This window comes from Triticum aestivum, chromosome 2A (genome assembly GCF_018294505.1).
Source record: "Triticum aestivum cultivar Chinese Spring chromosome 2A, IWGSC CS RefSeq v2.1, whole genome shotgun sequence".
NCBI classification, from domain to species: Eukaryota; Viridiplantae; Streptophyta; class Magnoliopsida; order Poales; family Poaceae; genus Triticum; species Triticum aestivum.
In genome coordinates, this window is record NC_057797.1 from 201,084,758 (window position 1) to 201,105,600 (window position 20,843).

The window sequence follows — 20,843 nt, forward strand, 5'->3', positions numbered from 1 at the left end:
ACACGCACGGCACTATTTGGACGATTTACGATGACTCGATGAGTCAGCTGAGCCTTTCATCAGGTCTGAGTCCTTTGGAAGGACTCGTCGTAAGAGAGGAGAAATCTGTCTACCCAAATCTTCCTGTCTCCTCTAGCCAAAATTCAGGCCTGCTATTGAAGATGCTGTTAGGATAATTTGTTGATGTATAAGAAATGTAAGTGAGAGTCAGAGTAAGAAGTGGCAAATCCTCTATGCTGAAAATTGGAGTAGGTCTCATTCTTGCATTGCATGATCACGAAATCACTTCTCATGAAGGATAACAACAGGGAAATCAGAAGAAAGCCCGAAGACAAGCTGCGAATCAGTCCCCATAAAAAATGTATACATTTACATAAATCGTGTTTACTTTCTTTCCTCGGACAGCACTATTCAGAGGAGAGAAATACTGCCCATGGACATTTTATTACATCGAGCAAGCCATAGCTGAGATTATTTATTATACATCAGTCCATTAATTAAATCAAATAACAGCAAGATATACTGGACAAGAAATTTCAGAGGTCTTACATTCTCAATCGCTGTTTCGCCATTCTGAAAAAATGGCATGGGGTTCTGTGGATCTAACACTTCATATAAATACAAAACTTCTTGGTCTTACACCTGCAGGAAGCTAGCATACTTGGCGCCGAGGAAGAGCCTCTGCACACAGAGCAGGGAGTTCTTCCTAACTTCGGCATTGTCGTGGTTCATGAGTTTCATGACTCGGTCCTTCGCCTTGAGGTCTGCCACCACTAAGCGGCCAGAAGGGTGGTACTGAAGGAACTGTGAGAGGTCATAGCAGGCAACCGCAAGAGCAGTGGTGTCGGTTGATGTGTCAATGACTGTCATAAGGACACGTAGGATCTGCAACATTGAAGGTGTCACTCCACAAAAAGGTACAGAAAAATAACATTTCACTTTGAATAATATATTAGGCAAATCTTGATCGCCTGATCGGCACCAACTCAAACATCGAAAATAGAGTCATATTGGATGTCATTAACAAAACTGTGTATGCAATATGCATGCCCAACAAAAAGTTTTTTGACCCTGGAACCGTTGAACAATCGTTCTACGGTATTTTGCCTAACATAAATTTAATAGGATACTAGAACAAGATGGGTGCAACCAGGTGTGAAGACACGACCTAGAGTGTTTCACGCACTAGTATCTTAACATGCTGCACTGGAACTGATAAAAGCAGTCCAAGAGACTCAGGCCGCGGCATTAAGGTGGATTATGATATGTTCCAGGTTTTTCAGCGGGCCTCCTTTTTCATTTGGCTAACCAACTGTTTGCTGCTTTTGAGACTATTTACCACAACAGATAAATTCAGCACTGCACAGTTGAGCAACTGCAAAATTAGCCTCAGTGTAGGAGAACCGGACCAAATTTAAAATAGGCCACTTTGGATTATACAAACATTTTCCGGGCACAAAAAAGGATTATACAAGCAAACAGCTCCTGAAATGCAATCAGGGGGGAGGGGGGGGCAGTTTTGCATGTGGTTCCACGAGATATTCTTCTTTATATTTTCATTCAAAAAAGGACATGACATACCTGGAAATCATTTTCCTCAAAGTTGGTGATATTTTCTCGCCAGAAATTTGGGTCTTTGTGCATTGGAGACCAATCAAGATGGCCAAGAAGCACTTGCTGTTTGTACTTATCAAATGAGCTCAACCTCTTAAGGTTCTCTTTGAGACCCACTTCCAGTTGATTCAGTGCATCTAACAAATCCTGGTTGCACAGGTAGGATAATGTCAGTTCAAAGAGGTAATAACACAGACTCAACTGAATACACAACTAAAGAATTCCACAGTATTTTTGCAGATACAACAAAACTCTGATCCTACAATCATGGTACATCGCACCATATAATACTATACGTCCGTTTGAGCGACAACTAATATGGGACGGAGGGAGTACTAGGGTATGCCTGTATAGTACAGGCAGAGAGAATATTCAGTAGAAACCATGTTTGAAAGTTTTCAAAAATTCTCAAAACAATATAGTATGTTAAGGGTGATGTTCTATTAGCATGTGAAATTCCAAGTTCAGACACAAATTCGTTACGAGGTATGAAAAAAACAAATCCAGCAATGAATCACTGGTTGGCGCTATTCATTGCTAAATTATTATTTTCATGCGCCGTAAATGGATGTGTTTGAACTTGGAATTTTACGTGTCTACAGAAAACCATCTCTTTGACATACTATATATTTTTCAGACTTCTTCGAAACTTCAAAACATAGGTTCCACGTGGTTTTCACCGGTTCCCACCTTAACTTGGTTTCCACCGGATATTCATGTGTATGCTTGTCAATGTGAGCTAAAGGGCAAATGAATACATCAAATTAACATAGTTGTCATGAGGAGTTTGGACAAGAACACAGAAATTTTAACTGAAAAAAATAAATAAACTAAATATAGTGCTCTTCTTCTAGAATGACAGTGTTTATTTCAAGTAAACAGTAATAAATACAAGTCTGTTCCTGAAAACATGAAGGAAACCAAAAGGAGATCATTTTACTTCACTGGACTTCTAGAAGGGAATCTATCTCAGATCATTCATTCTTACGAACTTATATACCAGCAACAGAAAAAAAAATGCTTTAAACAAGGTTTCAGCCTTTCAATCTTCTAGTAAATGCTTGAAAATGTAAAGGTTTTTAATATCCTCACCTCATCACTCCATGCTTGAGCTTTCAAATTCTGTACTATATGCGGCAACCCAAGATCAATCATTTGGGCAGCAAATGCACCCTTTGCCAACAAATTGCGGAAGGACATCACAACAACTCTGACAACCTTAAAAAACAGAAAATAAAATAACATTATGTTAGTATTTCTGATATGAAAGAAATTTATAGCATATTAGAACATGAAAAGTTCAAGGCTCACCTTCTCTTTAGTAGAGCCTTTGACAACATCTAAAAGTCTTGGCATAACCCTTGTAGTGGACAAATAATCAACGGCTGCATCATAGAAGGATAAAAGCCAGATACAAAGGCAAGTTTCATAGAGGAGCTGCATAAGATGCAACAAGGGGCGAAGAGTAGATTAGCAAATTAGTTCACAATTTAGAGAAGATGAAAAAGTTATAATTACATAAAACTGAGCTGCTTAGAGTAAATTGATAAATGATCATCTCATCCTAATGATGATTGCCCCGTTAATTAAATTAGTCAATTGATGTTAAAATGTGGAACAGTGACATGCATGCATCCAATAAATCTAAAGGGAACCGCATAAGCAATTTGAGTACAGAAAGTTGAAATTATGTTCTTTAAATAGAACAATTTGCATATTTTAACCTTCTATATAATTAAGGGACTCGGCAATACCTGAATTGACTGTTGTGTTGAGGCTGGAGATATTAAAGGAATGAGCAGTTTTACACCATCTGCCTGAACAAATAAGGTTCGAACATATGTCTCCTTCAGCAAAGTGGCAAGACAATGGGTAGCAGTAGGAATAGAACAGTTTGGATGGGTGGGGCTCCTGAGCTGCAAAGAACACCATTCTCAAAGTTTAGAGCTCCTGAACACTAGCTTCATAGCACAATTAGATACAAAGCAATAATAAACTAAAAGGCCATTTCACAAGTTTTGACCTGAGAACAGAGCCAATCAACCAAGCCCTTTAACACATCATGAATTGATGTAAGCTTGCTCTTTGAATTTGAAGCCTCTCCATTTGGAACCATGCCGTTCTGAAGCTTAGGTCTCGCACTACAATCATAGTGAAGTTAGATTGTCCAGAACAAGGAGAACCACAATACAATCATTTGAAATTAAAGAGAATGTACCTTATTAAGTGAGTTAATATCTTACAGCTCTTCTCCTGTACGAACCAGTTACCTTTCAAGAGCAACCTGGAAAACAGTATTTTTTGTGAGCTAAATATGACAGCCAGAGAATGGACTAATAAAAAGGAAAAAAACTGGCAACAAAAGGTAGTATGTGCTCAGCTCATCCCAGTTGAGATGGTGCAAGGTAGAGTGGCTGGCCCATGGGCTGGCTCATTATCAAAGTTTAGTTGAAGGGATTGGATGGTGGGATACTGAATAATAAGAAATTAAGAGCTATGAAGTCTCAAAGGGGAAAACAGTTTGGTTTAAAGACCAATTATTAAGTCACACCATTTTGGATGGCATCCATGAAATATCCAAGAAAATATATTTGCAGCCTCCCAGTATATACATCAAATGTTGATAATGACAGTGAGAACTAAAGACCCCTTTGGTTTACAGAATACCCTTATCAACCTGAGTGGAAAGCAACCTAGTAGAGTGGATTATAACCATCCTAAGACCAATTCATTCCAAAACTGGTTGACATTGGTAGGATGTGGAAGGAAAAATCGGGTTTTATAACACTATTCCACTCGCAGACCATGAGAGGTAAAAGGTGTTCTGTCCCCATGGGTTGGCCATCCACCAAATGGCTTTTGAACAGGAATTCATGCACAATCAACCTATTGCAGCATATGTTGATCTATTTGTGCAGTGAATGAGATGTGCGGATTTTAAGATGACAAAAAGGCACACGGACTAAAAAAGTATCAAATCAATTAATACTTGCCTTAGGAAAGGATCGTAAATGTCTTCACCAGAGAGAGAGTTGTCGTAGAACAGTGCTGCTCGTTTAGGATTCGCTGAAAATAAAGGCAATGGTTTAACACTATGTCTATAATACTAACACAAAAGGTTTATTCTAGTAGATGAGTCGTTGAGGACCTGCAAGCATCTCATCAATGAGGGCAAGCACATATTCCACAGTCTCTTCCTTGGAGATGCTTCGCAAAATATTCAAAAAAACACGAACATACGATGGCCCATCCTATAAAACATAGAAATTTCCCGAAAAACTTTATTAGAAAAATAATTAAAAAATCAAATTATATGGATTTAGTCAAATAGAAGTGAAAAGTTGGCAAGGATCAGTGCAAACTGCAAAGACAAATAGGATGTATTTGTAGACAGTTATGGCTCGGGATTCTCTTGAAGGAGAAAAAAATACAAGTCTGTTTAAAAGTGAACCTACCGCACTTAGCAGACTAAATCCTACAATGAGGAAATTTTCCTATATAGGTTGTCTAATTCATAGAATTTTAAACCATAGAAATTTTTCCATATGATATGATTCATTTGTACCAGGTTTCATAAGAAAATTTGCATCCATTCCAACCTCTTGGAAAGAATCCAATTGTTTTTCCTATACACAATCAAATAACTATCAAATCCTGTAGTACTCAAGATGGCATGACATTCCAATCCTACATTTTTCCTATTCTGGCATTTTAGAAATACTGCGACTCAAAGGGGCCCTAAGATGGCAAACAAAATACAGTTATGCAATTGTGTTTTCCTAAGCTATTTACCCACAGGAAAAAATAATTTAAGATGATAATGCTACTACTAACCTCATCAAGCAACGGACCTCTCTGACTTTCTGGTTTGTGATCATAACGCCTTAAAAGCTGAAGGCATGTCGAAGTGATCAGCTTAGTTGACATATATGTCTCCCATGGAATGTCCCGCTTGAGAACCTTGAAATACAAACAAGAATCAGATAAATAACGCAGCTTAAAAATCTCCCCTTGATGTTGTCAAGTTCAGACAGAAGCAAATCATGCATGCATTCTATTTGCGCACTGCCCTCCTATTTCTAGATACCTACACTTACAGAGGGTGACATCGTCATGCATTCAGGTACCATCCTCACATACACTTAACAGACGTGATCCAACTGAAAGAGCACTAACGCTTGCAAATAGTTCATGAAAAAACAATCCTAGTTAACAAGGAGCAGCGGCAGGTATTATGGGTCTGCCCGTAAATTGCCCCTCATACAATCAGTTGTTCATGCTTTTGACAGAACAATAAATGGTTATACCTTAAATTATCACACAGAAACAGGGCATGTCTAACTAACAAGAAACCCACGGAGATAACTGAAGTCTGGACAGTACCAGGTCAATTGACTGCATCCTAGAGTAGCACAATGAAATGACCACACAAATGCCAACCAAAGTTGCAACACAAAATCTTGCATGCAGATGAAAATCTGCACTACTTTGGAGTCCCAATACGACAGAATCTACCTTTTAACTACTTCGGAGTAGCAAACGACATAGTCTAGTTTTATTCAAATTCTCCAACCGCTTGCTCCACTCAATTCCAAAAATGAAGAAGGCCCATGAAACATCTGCTCACTTCCAAACAACATTACAAAAGCATCTATTCTCGCTCGAATTCGGCAGCCCTTTGCACTGTTGAATCACAAACAAATAAAAAAATAGTCCTATTTCCTTGAGACGTCGCACCCAGGTAATGTGCGCCACCAGCACATCTTAAAATCTCGACAGCCCAAAGCTAGCAGCGCAAGTTTCAATGCACACTCGGGACCGGCAAAACTAAATCAGGGGAGGCATATCCCAATGCATCAACTGACCTGCTCGGTGGTGAGCTCGGCGCGATCCATCCCGGCTGGTCAAGCTCCACCCACCTGAGAGCGCCCACGCCTGCAAAATCAGAATCATCCGAGTCACGGATCAGATCGGAATCGCCCCCGCGGCACAGGATCCGATCGAAGCGACGGAACCACCGCAGCTACGAAGACACCAGGCCCCGCGCGGATCAACCGGCGAGGGCAGCGATTCGGGCGGACGGGCAAAATAACCTAGCGCGGGATCGCGGATTTCTGGCTCACCTGGCGCCGATGGGCGAGCGGAGGAGGGATCAGGACGGGGAGGAGGTAGGTTGGGGACGATGGGGGGGAAGAGATCTGAGAGAGACACGAGGGAGGGAGAGAAGATTAGGGAGGGAGACGAGTGGCCGAGTCCTTAACGAGGTGGGACCCACGTTGCATACTTGGCCACGTGGAGGAGGTGTCGTGGTCGGCTTCACATGCATCCCTTGGCGCGCATCTTCAAGCGCTCAACGGTGGTATAGTTAACTTTGGCAAAATATCAGCTGCTCCGAAGGCTTAGAGCATCAGACGATGTAAATGCAAAAATAAATAACTTTTGCATCTTCAAGGTCAAAACCCCCTCTCCAATAGATGATGTAGATGTAAAAACGATGGTCGCGCGCCAACCGCCTAACTGCCTTCATTTTGCTTCCGCGCGACCGCCGACATGGTCGACGCCGATGACCCCGCCGCGCAGCTAGTCCGACGCACCTCGCGGCAGTTGCCGTCGGCGCAACCACAGTCCCCAATTTGGCCTCCGCCTCCATGCCGTCGCCCCGGATTTACCCACCTCAATCGGTCGCCGTTTGCGCCAGAGCTACCTGCGAAGAAGCAGCGGGCTGCCAAGCAACGCGATGGAGGTGTGAAGCGATAGATGGCGCGGGGGCGCAACCCGGCGGCGAACCAACTTCGGCCGCCCAAAATTTCGAAGCCAAACGCGGCTGCGGCGGGCAATTGGCTGTCGCCGGCAGCCGTGGCTTCCTCCTTCGGACAAAGAGGCCCTCCTTCACCTTCATCGCCACCCCTATGTCGTTCCTCCTCCTCTCTCCGCCTTAAATCGTCGTTGCTTCGCAACCCTGATTTGCGACGCCGCCGCACCGAGTCGCCACCACCGCCGCCCCTTCGACGCTTCTTCGTCGCCGCACCGAATCACGTTGCGCCGCCGCTGTTCCCACTGCCACCGCCCCGATTCAGCCGTCGCCCACTAGTTTTTACATCTCCATTTTGCCTCACCTATTGGATTTGCACTTTTACATCTCCATTTTGCATCATCTATTGGAGCTGGCCCTTTTTTGGAGATGCAAAAAGTAGTTTTTGGAGATGTAAATTTTTACATTTCCAAAATTGCATCTTTTATTGGATATTTTAGTAGAGCATCTCTAGCAGACCCCTTAAAACGCGCCGACCCGCCAAATAACCGCTCGTTTACGGTTTTGGGCAAAAAAAGTGACCCGATCAGAAACTGTATCGGCCCGCGACCTGTAAAAAATTGTGGGGCACGGCAAATCTTCGCCCTCAACCTTTAGATACACGGGGTAGGAGGCCGACCGGAGATTGACCCCTATCGGCGGTGAGATTTGGCGGGCGGGACATTTCCGCGCGGCAGTTCTCGCTTCCCCTTCCCTCCGCCGCCAGTGACCTCCCCCCGCCCACTCCGGAGCACCTTCCCTAGCTTCGTATCGCCGCCATGGAAGCCTCCCAGTCGCCGCCCATCATCGTGGGTGTCATCCACACGCCAACCCGTCCGGCAGATCTCGTCCTCGGCCACGTGGCGCCCGACGTCGTTCAAGGCTGATGATGACATCAATACCATTGTTACACCCACAGCCCTTACTGCTATACATACTGGACCAATTATTAGAGCTCGCGCACGCCAATTAAATTATCAGGTACTTTCATTTCTTGGTAATGATTCTAATGTTCATGAGAATATGATGATGCCTAAATTGGATACATTTGTTTTGCTTACAAATGAAGGGCCTGGCATGAATAAGAGGGATGAACACTGGAGCAAGACCAAGCATGGAGATGATGGCATGCGCAAGGAGATCAAGAACGGAGTTACAAGTGATGATTTCAGGACTTTGAAGCCATCATAAGGAGTGCATGAAGACTTGGACGAAATATACAAGATGACACTTCATAAATTTCGTCTAGAGGCTATTCTAGGTGCTACGTCACCTTATTTTTGGGCCAGGCCCATGTATTTTTGAAATACTTAAGTATAGGTTGTTTTTAGAGTCTGTATGTGTGGGGAAACAAGAGTTAGGGTTGGTTTCGGACCCCTCCTCCAAGGGCCATGAAATCCTCCCTCTTCCTCCATATATACAGCCCTTAGGGCGTCGTTTAGACTTTGGGTTTTGTTTAGATTAAAGTTCGTCATAGTTGCAACTTCGCGTACTTCATTTGTGTTCAACGACCAGACAAAGGCGTCACAGAACCCCACCTGCATTAATAAAGCTTTCCTCTTATATTTGAAATATCCAGATTGCAATCTTAGTTTCTTGCTTGTTCTTCGTTTGCCTGCAGGAAACAGTCCTTCGTGGTCAGGTTGATCGTGCTCCGGCGTGGTCAATAACCTCTCGGAGTTGTTTTAGCGATTGCTAAGGCGCGACGTCCTCACACGTTTATAGTCGGATCGTCAAAGTCGACTTCCTCCAAAATGATACCCACCATCTCATCAAAAGATGGGACACCTTTGCCTCTATCAAAGGCTCCATCGCGCCACCCCGCAAGTGGTATGGCAACATTGTCGTCCAAGGCGGCCATGTCGTGTTTTATTGTCAAAATCGCGGTCAATTGCATTTTTGGTTTTACGGTTTGAGGGCCGAAAACTGGGGGATATTCTCTTTTATCGCTTAGGTTTGCGGGCTCTATTCGGGCGCAGCCAATTTCAGCCTTTAAATCGTGTTTTTTATCGGCCCTTATCCGTGGTTTAAGGGTCGTGGCTTTAAGGGGTCTGCTAGAGATGCTAATATTTTTTATGATATTGCTAGAGATCTTTGCGGGCGCCCTTAAAAAAATTTCCTCTTAAAGCTGACCCCTTAAAGCCGCCCCTTTCTTCTTCACCGTCGGCGAAGCAAAGCCGCGCCACGCCTCCCCTTCTTCTCCCTGCCGGCCGAAGCAAAGTTGCGTCGCCCCAATAGAACAGATCCTAATTTGAAGTTGTTCAACAAATAGAAGTACTACTTTTTTGGCGAGGCTAGAAGTTTCATCAAGATATCAAAGTGACAATATCTAAAATATATAGATAATCAAGAATATTGAATGACAATAAAGCTTGCATCTCACAACATAATTTGTCAACCCTTCTGTTGGCGAATGTAGTAATTTTAAAAAAAATCTATGATCACGCAAGATCTAACTAGGAGATACATAGCAACGAGAGGGGGAGAGTGTGTCCACGTACCCTCGTAGACCGAAAGCGGAAGCGTTAGGTTAATGCGATTGATGTAGTCGACCATCTTCGCGATCCAACCGATCAAGTACCGAACGTACGGCACCTTCGTGTTCAGCACACATTCAGCACGATGACGTCCCTCGAGCTCTTGATCCAGTTGAGGATGAGGGAGAGTTCCGTCAGCACGGCGGTGTGGTGACGGTGATGATGAAGTTATCGGTGCAGGGATTCACCTAAGCACTACGATGATATGATTGAGGTGTTGAACTATGGAGGGGGCACCGCACATGGCTAAGAGATTGTCTGTTGTGTTATTGGGGTGCCCCTGGTGTAAGGGCATTTTATCCCTTAGCTGGTTTTGGTGATTGATGACAATACTTTTGCGGACTAATCATGTGCATCGAATATTTCAGATATATATTGACTAGGCACAAGATGATTTGGTTCCCCTCAAAGGCTATGGAAGACGACGTTTCTCTATGTTTCTTTTCGGTGATATTGAGTCGTAGGGAAGCCGTACTATTAAGAGGGGGTCCGCATCGGAAAGGGTGGGTGGATTCTTCACGTACACATCTTTCTTTGTACCTCCTTTTCTTCTAGCCTTTGGAGCATCCTATGTTTTCCTTGCCTATGCAAATTTTGCTCGTGCTTGCTGAACTAGGGCATGCAGTAGTACTGCTCCTCCGAGCGGTAGTACCGCAGGCCCTTGCGGTAGTACCGTCCGCCGGTGCGGTAGTACCGCAAGCACCCACGGTAGTACCGCTTCCTGGCAAGCGGTAGTACTGTGGCCGGAGTCTAGATGTTGTCACCCTCTCCCTAGTGGGTGGCACCCAGCATGGTAGTACCACGCACTGGGCACGGTAGTACCGTGGTATCTGGCTTAGTTCCGCAAGTATGTGGCAGTAAGGGGCGGATGAAAAAAAATTCATCCGCGCCTAGCGCGGTAGTACCGCTGCTGGCTTACGGTACTACCGCGTCGGGTTTTTGCATCGACTCCAATTCTGCGGAAGTTGCCACAGATGTAATATAGTATATTTGTGCCTTCCCATCTCTGAACAGTCCCTACCTTGCGGTAGTACCGCAAGGGGGCGCGGTAGTACCGCGCCAGCAGTACTGCCGCCCTCTGCCTTGGTGCATTTTGGGCTGTTCTGGTCTCTGATGCGTGGGCAGTAGTACCGCGGGGCCCTGCGGTAGTACCGCGTGCCCCTGCGGTAGTACCGCGATGCTGGTATGGTAGTACCGTATTGCATAGGCTGAGTTGGTGGATAACGGTTGGATTTGTTCTTCTACTATATAAGGGGTGTCTTCTTCCTCTAGTTGACCACCTCTTCCACCTCCAAGCTCCATTAATGCTCTAAGCTCCATTTTCGCCCGATCTCTCTCCCTAGCCAATCAAACTTGTTGATTTGCTCGGGATTGGTTGAGAAGGCCCCGGTCTACACTTCCACCAAGAGAAATTTGATTCCCCCACCAATCCCTAGCGGATCTTATTACTCTTGGGTGTTTGAGCACCCTAGATGGTTGAGGTCACCACGGAGCCATAGTCATTGTGGTGAAGCTTCATGGTGTTGTTGGGAGCCTCCGATTAAGTTGTGGAGATAGCCCCAACCTTGTTTGTAAAGGTCCGTTCGCCGCCTCCAAGGGCACCAATAGTGGAATCACGACATCTCGTATTGTGTGAGGGCGTGAGGAGAATACGGTGGCCCTAGCGGCTTCTTGAGGAGCATTGTGCCTCCACACCGCTCTAAAGGAGACGTACTTCCCCTCAAAAGGAAGGAACTTCGGTAACACATTCTCGTCTTCACCGGATCCACTCTTGGTTATCTCTTACCTTTACTTGTGCAAGCTTATTAGTGCTACTTCTCTTGCTTGTTTGTGTGTTCGTTGTTGTTGCATCATATAGGTTGCTCACCTAGTTGCACATCTAGACAACCTACTTTTATGCAAAGTTTAATTTGATAAAGAAAAGCTAAAAATTGTTAGTTGCCTATTCACCCCCCTCTAGTCAACCATATCGATCCTTTCAATTGGTATCAGAGCCTCGTCTCTTTACTAAGGATTTTGCCATCCGAAGAGTATGGTTAACACCATAGACGGTGTGGAGGAGCACTCCGGTGTGAATCAGATCTCGTCTAGGGGTGATGGGGGAATCTCGGTCTCCCATGAGGAATTCAATGTAGCCTTGGAGACATTGAAAACCTCAATGACGACCGAGGTTCAAAGCATGTTTACTAAATTCATTGAAGGGCTTAAACTATCCACCGCACCATTGAAAGTGGGTGATCCCACTGATAAGGTGACAGATGCTAACTCCTACAAGGGGGAAGCTAGTAGTGAAAAGGCTCCTTCTTCTAGTGGTAAAAATGGCACCAGCATCTTTGCCCATGTGGAACCACCACTTGTTTATGGTGGACCGATTCCTTCCACTCATTTGAATCATGCCGGTCCTTCCCCTAAGATTGTGAAAAATGAGGACTTTGATTCTTGGGTTTATCGCTTTAAGCGTCATTTAAATCATGTGAATACTAATCTTTGAAGAATCATTGAAGAAGGTTTCTATCCGCATGACCCAAGCAACTTCACTCCTCGAGAAGCCGCGGATAATCAATTCAATGAGAATGCTCTCTTCATCATCCAAGATGCAATCCCACCCGAAGATCTACCTCATCTTCGGTCATTCGCCTTGGCCAAAGATGCATGGCTTTGTGTTGTCTCTCTCTACCGGGGAAGCGCAAGCATTCAACGCTCAAACTATGAAGTAGTGCAAGATGAAGCCGATGAGTTAGCTACGAAACAAGATGAAGAACCTCGTGAGCTTTATCGGAGAGTAATCAAACTCGCGGTCTCACTCCGAGATCATGGGAGCAAGGACACGGATGACAATTGGATCAAGCCCAAATTCCTCAAGGCAATGATGCCTTACCACAAGGCCATGTCATCCGTTATTCGTCAAAGGCCCGACTTCCACACCTTGACCTCAAGTGAAGTGTTGGATGAGTTTGTGGCTATGAACATCTTGGACAAGACCGCCGACAATGCGGTGCTTCGCTCTCAAAGGGCAAAGAAGCCCAACCTTGCATTGAAGGCCAAGGTTTGTGTTGAAGAAGAAGAAGAGGAAGAAGAGGAAAGCAACCCCGAAGATACAAAGTATGCCTACCATGAATACATGGCACTTGCTTCAAGGAAATTTTGGAGCAAGAAGAACTCAAGGCCAAACTTCAACAAGAACAACTCAAGTGGCACGAAGAGCAAGCAATGTGTGAGGACTTGCTACAATTGTGGAAATGTGAGCCATTTTGTTGCGGAGTGTCCGTATGAGAAGAGGAAAGACAATGGTGGCAAACTCATCCGAAAGGACAAAGCCAAGTCTTTCCCCAACAAGAGCAACTTCACCAAGAAGACCCCTCACAAGGTGTTGGTGGTTCAAGAAGAGTACCATGAGGATGATGATGATGAAGATGGTGAGTCGGTTGCCATGGCCTCCGTTGCCATTGCAAAAACTCCACGAGTGTCTCTCTTCGACTCACCCAATGAGAACATCACCGCCAAGTGCCTCATGGCTAAAGCCACCAACAAGGTAACCCCCAACATCAAAACTACCATCATTAATAATCCTTCCTTGACGGATTGCATTGATGAATATGAGGGATCCAATGTGGAGGAAAATGAGTTTGAGTCCTTTATGGGTAAACTCAAGGGTAAATCCAAGAAGCATTTTGTTGCTCTCTTGGAACAACTTGGTGAAGCCAATGACATGATCGAGGCTCACGAAGATGCTATCTCCAAGATGGAGGGGCATAGTCGTGACTATGCTGATGAGATTTTAGATCTTTCCAATGCTCTTGAGGAAGAGCGTGGTTTTCGTTTGGCTCTTGAGGAGTCACACAACGTTGATCACACTAAGTTAAAGAAAGATTTTGATCATGCTCTTGTTGCCTCTCGTGTGCTAAACTCTGAGAAGGCCAAGCTTGGGTTTGATCTTGCTAGACTCAAAGAGGAGTTTGACCTACTTGACAAGGCTCACAAGGTCTTGAAGGGTGCTCATGCTAGTCTCAAAGAGTCTCATGATCAACTTCAAGTAAAGCTAACCAAGGAGAAAGCCACTTTTCCTCGTATGATGTTAATTGATAATGCAAATGCTACTAACCCATGTTGTGAGCATGTGCATCTTGTTGAGGAGAACGCTAAGCTAAAGGTGCAACTTGAGAAAAGTCTTGTGTCTTGCATACAACGCGAGAAGAATCTCAACGACCTTTTGAACAACCAAAAGGGAGTTGTGGCCAAGGAAGGGATTGGGTACGTGCCCAAGTCCAAGAACAAGAAGAAGAATGACAAGGGCAAACGACCTCCTCCTCTCAAGCAAACTTTTGTGAAGGAGGGAGAGGGTGCTACTAAGGAGAAGGAGAAGAACTCCGTGAAGGGTAGTGATGCCAAGAAGGGCAACACTTCCATTCCCAACAAAGCCGGCGACTTTAACCCTTCTTATGTATTGTGTCATGCTAGAGATGGGCATGTTTATGCCAAATTTGTTGGTTCTACTTATGAGTACATTGAATGGTCTATTTGGATTCCTAAGACCCTTGTTACTAACATCAAAGGACCCATTACAAAATGGGTACCTAAAACCAAGCATTGATCTCTTGTAGGTGTTTGCTTCCGATGGGGGATCATGGTTGCTCGATAGTGGAGCTACTAATCATATGACCGGAAGCAAGGACTTGGTGGTGGATGTGCAAAAGATTCTATCCATGCCCACCAACGTCGAGTGGGGTGACGCCTCATCCTCTAAGGTATTGGGACTCGGCAAAGTTTTCATTTCTCATGATCTTACGATCGAGAAGGTCATGCTTGTTGAGTCCCTTGCATACAATTTACTTTCCGTTTGTCAACTAGCACTCATGCGCTTTGCCACTTTATTTGATATTGATACCGTGGCCCTCTTGTGGAGCAAGAGTCTTAAAGTAGCCTTTGTTGGGCATGTCGAGAACGGTCTCTATGTGATTAACTTTTCGGAGCGATCCACTAAGACTGCGACATGCCTAATGGCTAAGGTTGACGTGGGATGGCTTTGGCATCGCCGTTTAGCTCACGTCAATATGAGATCTTTGCAAAGTCTTCTCAAGGGGGACCATGTCCGTGGACTAACAAATGTTAGTTTTGCCAAAGATCATGCTTGCAGTGCTTGTATCGAAGGACAGCTACATGAGAAGTCTCACCGTCCCACGACTATCATCTACTCGAAGAGGCCTTTGGAGCTCCTTCATCTGGATCTCTTCGGACCTCCATCCTTTGATAGTCTTGGCGGTAGAAAGTATTGCTTGGTGATTGTGGATGACTATTCAAGATACACTTGGGTATATTTCTTCAAGAGGAAGAGCGAGACCCAACAAACTATCATCGACTTTGCAAATGAAGCTCAACGACAAGTCAACAACACAATACAAAAATCTTGACTATAAGAAGTGACAACGGCTCTGAGTTCAAGAACTACACCTTGGATGAGTTTTTGAGTAATGAGGGAATCAAGCATCAATATTCCGCACCTTATACCCCTCAACAAAATGGTGTAGCGGAGAGGAAGAACCAGTCGTTGATTGATGCGGCAAGGACCATGATGGCGGAGTTCAAGTCTCCCTACAACTTTTGGGCCGAAGCCATCAACACCGCATGTCATGCATCTAATCGACTCTACCTCCGCAAAGGCTTGAACAAGACTCCATATGAGATACTCACCGGTAACAAGCCCAACCTCAAGTACTTCCGGGTGTTCGGGTATAAGTATTTCATTCTCAAGAAAGGTGTCCGTTTGTCTAAAATTGAGGCTATAGCTTATGAGGGCATATTTGTTGGTTATGCTACAAACTCTGTGTGACGCCCCGAGACCATCGCGCCAGGTGTCTTCCAGTTATTTGTGTTGTTGCCTTGTCATTTGTTTGCATGTTGCATCTTGCCATGTCATCATGTGTGCATCATCATGTTTTCAAACTTGCATTCGTCCGGGTTTCCCCAGTTCCATCCGTTGTCCGTTCTGAGCCAACCACACTTGCACGCGCCCGCGGCATGTCCGTAATAGTATTTTTATAAGTGGCCGAAAAATGTTCTCGGAATGGGATGAGAGTTGGCGTGTGGTGTTGTTATGTTGTCAGTAGACCGCCTGCCAAGTTTCATCGCATTAGGAGTCCGTTTGACGCCCCAACGATTATCTATAGCGGCAATAGTAGCTGGTCTTTCGTCGGACGTTTCGGTCTCTGAAACCGCTGAACGGGTCTCTCTCTCTCTCTCTCTCTCTCTCTCTCTCTCTTCTCAGCCATTGCCTTCTGCACTACCTCTCACCACCAGCTCCAAACCTAACCTCTCTCGTCAGCCCGTGGCCCTCCTCGCGCGCGCCCGAAAGCTGTCCCGGACCCGACCCGGACAGTCATCACCGTTGGGTCCGGATCATCCCCAAACATCTACAAAACATCTCCGTTTTGTTAATTGGACTTCCTAACATATTTTTTTCTCGACTGCCCGATTACAACAGGAGGGACGAGGTAGCCCCTACCCAAAAATCCATATGCTATATATATATCAGTCAAACCCTAGTTTTTGAGGCTTGTCACATCCATCCTTCCCTTCCGCCGCCACCCGACCTACTCCCCTCTTCCATGGGATCTCCCTCGATCCAAATTAGCAGCCACCACTTTCCCTTCCTCGATTTTGGCACCGAACCAACCATCCACTCCTCTCGATCCACCTACCACAACGCCTGCCTCCCTCGTTTTCCCCATCCAATCACCAGCACCCGATCCCCCTGCCCGAACTCCTCTTCGTGCATGCAGCTCCTAGCTGGAGCAGGCAACCGGACCACAGCCAGGCCTCTCCCTCTTCCCTCTACTTCCCCTTCCCTCTGCTCTCCATTCCCCTTCCCTCTGCTCTCCATTCCCCTCTCTGACCCCCTGCTTTTCCCCTCTTGTCAACAGGAACAACGATGCCATGGCGCCCGAAGCTCGAGCTCGTCCGACACCATCTAGACCCTTCTCCGGGGACCGGATCCACCTCCCACCGCCGGGAATCGGTTCCCCTCGACCTCGCGCCACCTCCGGTGGTGGTCCCGCTGTCTGCCGTTGCCGGAAGCGCCAATGCCGCCACCACTCGTCTTCCTGGAAGCCGCTCCCCTGCTTCGCCTTCTCGTCCGAAGCCGAACATGCTTGACGGCCTGCATCGCGCTGTCGTGCCTCCTCCGCCGCCTGGAGCTCTAACCTCCATCGGAGCTCTGCCGTCCCCACGCTCCTGCCGCCCCGCCGGATCTGGTAGGTCCTCGTCGCCGCATCCGCGCCTAGCCCGCGCTGACCCCGACCTCCTGCATCACTCGCCCCTGCCTCGCGTGCGTGACCTCCCGTGCCAGATCTCCAAGGCCCGCGCCGCCCATCGCCGGAGCGTTGTCCCCGTCCCTGCTGAACCTGTCGCTGACTTCTGCTTCCTCTTCATCGAGCAGGAGCGCTCGTCCCTGAGTCCCATGCTGCCTCTGTTCGAGAGGAGGAGGACGAGGTCGAACGCCCGCGTTGACTGTGCCACGTCCGCAAGTGGACCGCGCCCCTCCTCAAGGCCCAGCGACCGGCCTGCCTCTGCTCCCCCGACTGGGCCTCAGCCCGAAGTGAGCAGCCCCCGCCCATGTTGCTAGTTGGGCCGGCCTCTGTTTTGGCCCATTCATGTTTTTTTCCAGATCTACGAATTTCCTAATTATTTCTAGTAAAACAGTTTTGCAGAAAACCCCCCAAGCATCATGCATTTAATAACTATTGAACCATGCATCGGATTAAAACAAACTTAATATGAAAGTTGCTTAGAATTTTGGGTAGTTTCATAATATGTCTTTTTCATCCATGTCTAAAATGTTTAAAATGCTATTTGTTTAAATTTGCTTAAATAACTTGCTAAAATGTTTTAATTCATAACTATTTAACCGTAACTCGGTTTGTAACAAACTTTATATGTAAATGGGGTGGAAAAAGCATAGATTAACATGGTGGCATTGTTTTGCATGTTTAACAACTCTAAAATATGCTTTAGGGCAGAACAGCACCAAACCTTAAAAAAATGCACATGAGGTTTTTCCGGACTTGTTGTTTGTTGTTCCGGCCTCATTTAAACTTGCCTAGATAGGTAGTTTTCATTTGCTTCACCCCTTGCCATGTTAATCAACATTTAATATTGTTGGGTACATAAACGAGATCGAACTAAATAACTTGAATGTGGTGTTCCATCAATATGCAACTCGTTGCACATTGAGCTCCACTTAATTTGTAGGATTGTTTGTGTACTTTGCCATGCCATGTATCATTAAACCGGGCATGCATCATACTTGGTTGTGCATCATGCCATGATTATGTGATGGTTGTTTACTATATTGTTTGCTTTTTTCCGGGTTACTTCTCGCGTTAGCTTCGGTTTCGTTCCGGAGTTGTGAGGATCCGTTCATCTACGTCCGTTTGTCTTCTTCATGTACTCGTTCTTCTTCCTTGTGGGATCTCAGGCAAGATGACCATACCCTCGAAATCACTTCTATCTTTGCTTGCTAGTTGCTCGCTCTATTGCTATGCCTATGCCGCGATACCTACCACATGCTCTATCATGCCTCCCATATTGCCATGTCAAGTCTCTAACCCACCTTGTCCTAGCAAACCGTTGTTTGGCTATGTTACCACTTTGCTCAGCCCCTCTTATAACGTTGCTAGTTGCAGGTGAAGATGGAGTTTGTTCCATGTTGGAACATGGATATGATGGGATATCACAATATCTCTTATTTAATTAATGCATCTATATACTTGGTAAAGGGTGGATGGCTCGGCCTTATGCCTGGTGTTTTGTTCCACTCTTGTCGCCCTAGTTTCCGTCATACCGGTGTTATGTTCCTTGATTTTGCGTTCCTTACACGGTTGGGTGTTATGGGGATCCCTTGACAGTTCGCTTTGAATAAAACTCCTCCAGCAAGGCCCAACCTTGGTTTTACCATTTGCCTCACCACCACCTACTTTTCCCTTGGGAGTCGCTCTCAAAGGTCATCTTTATTTTAACCCCCCCCCCCGGGCCAGTGCTCCTCTGGGTGTTGGTCCAAACTAGAGCCCCTTGCAGCGCAACCTCGGGGAAACTTGAGGGTTGGTTTTAGTTGTATGGATTGCTCATCTAGTGTGCCCTGAGAACGAGATATGTGCAGCTCCTATCGGGATTTGTCGGCACATTCGGGCGGCTTTGCTGGTCTTGTTTTACCATTGTCGAAATGTCTTGTAACCGGGATTCCGAGACTGATCGGGTCTTCCTGGGAGAAGGAATATCCTTCGTTGACCGTGAGAGCTTGTGATGGGCTAAGTTGGGACACCCCTGCAAGGTTTTGAACTATCGAAAGCCGTGCCCGTGGTTATGGGCAGATGGGAATTTGTTAATGTCCGGTTGTAGAGAACTTGAAACTTAACTTAATTAAAATGCATCAACCGCGTGTGTAGCCGTGATGGTCTCTTCTCGGCGGAGTCCAGGAAGTGAACACGGCGTTGGAGTTATGCTTGAATGTAAGTAGTTTCAGGATCACTTCTTGATCACTTCTAGTTCACGATCGTGCTTTGCTCCTCTTCTTGCTCTCATTTGCGTAAGTTAGCCACCATATATGCTAGTGCTTGCTGCAGCTCCACCTCACATACCTTTTACCTACCCATACGCTTAAATAGTCTTGATCGCGAGGGTGTGAGATTGCTGAGTCCCCGTGACTCACAGATTACTTCCAAAACCAGTTTGCAGGTGCCGATGATACCGTGCAGGTGACTCGACCGAGCTCAAGGAGGAGCTCGATGAAGATCTTGTTCATCGTGTTGTTTAGTTTCAGTTGCTCAGTTGTGGAGCCCAGTTGGGGCGATCGGGGATCTTTTGCATTAGGGGTAGTCTTCTTTTATTTTGGTACCGTAGTCGGACCTTGATTGTATCTGGTTGATGTAATGCTATATTTATGTATTGTGTGAAGTGACGATTGTAAGCCAACTATGTACCTCTTTCTTATTCAGTACATGGGATGTGTAAAGATTACCCCTCTTGCGACATGCCTACAATGCGGTTATGCCTCTAAGTCGTGCTCCGACACGTGGGAGATATAGCCGCATCGTGGGTGTTACAAGTTGGTATCAGAGCCTTCCCCGACTTAGGAGCCCCCTGCTTGATCGAATCGTTGGCGTTGTTGAGTCTAGAAAAATGTTTTGAGTCTTATAGGATTATATATATCGGAGAGTAGGATTCTTTTTACTCCTCAGTCCCTTCGTCGCTCTGGTGAGGCATCCTGACGTAGAGTTTTGATTCTTCTCTTCTCAAATTTCACTAAAAAATTTAGGATCACGCGGTATCTTGGAATCGTTCCGATGGTTTTGTGACGAGAACATTGTTCTTGGTGCCTCCTGACATTTAGGGGTTGTGGCAGTGTCCCGGGGAGTTGAGCTCCGAGGTGTTGTCGTCACAATTTTATCGTTGCAATTCTGGAATACCTGAGTTTCGCCGACATCGAAAATCTCTTTTATGCAGTTGTTGGTGAGATAACCTCGATGCCACCCAGTACTGGGGCGGGAGTTCGGGAGTATTGCCATAACTCGTATAACGGATGCTTTTCGAAGGTTGAGGTAAATGATTTCCAAAGGTTTCTTGGTTATGTGTTGAAGGATGGATACAGCTGGATGTAGGATTTGCTAGTTTTGGGTGAGATATTATGCTTCCCCTGTATCCCCAACACCTGATTGCATAACCAGAAAGTTTTGGGACTTTATAAGTGAGAATTCAAGTAGCTCCTAGCATATCTTTCCGACAGATGCATGATATGAAATTGGGGTTCGACGTCTAGTGGTACGCCTATCCACGGTTGGTTTTACAGTGGTCTCGTTGTGTCTTAAAGAGTCCTTGGCTATGCTGACTCGGGGACGCTTCGTATGTCATGT

At 45.7% G+C, this 20,843-nt stretch overlaps 1 protein-coding gene across 1 annotated transcript; it reads right to left on the reverse strand.

Moving 5' to 3' along the window:
• Positions 1-334: 334 nt before the first annotated feature.
• LOC123188338 (probable V-type proton ATPase subunit H) lies at positions 335-6,939 on the reverse strand. The gene is made up of 12 exons (XM_044600389.1): positions 6,738-6,939; positions 6,480-6,549; positions 5,449-5,574; positions 4,763-4,865; positions 4,608-4,680; positions 3,833-3,898; positions 3,638-3,755; positions 3,369-3,530; positions 2,926-3,051; positions 2,707-2,832; positions 1,582-1,761; positions 335-885 (listed from the first exon to the last, which is right to left on the reverse strand). Exons 2-12 carry the CDS (start codon positions 6,507-6,509, stop codon positions 637-639), a joined length of 1,359 nt encoding a protein of 452 aa, XP_044456324.1. The 5' UTR covers positions 6,510-6,549; positions 6,738-6,939; the 3' UTR covers positions 335-636.
• Positions 6,940-20,843: the final 13,904 nt, after the last annotated feature.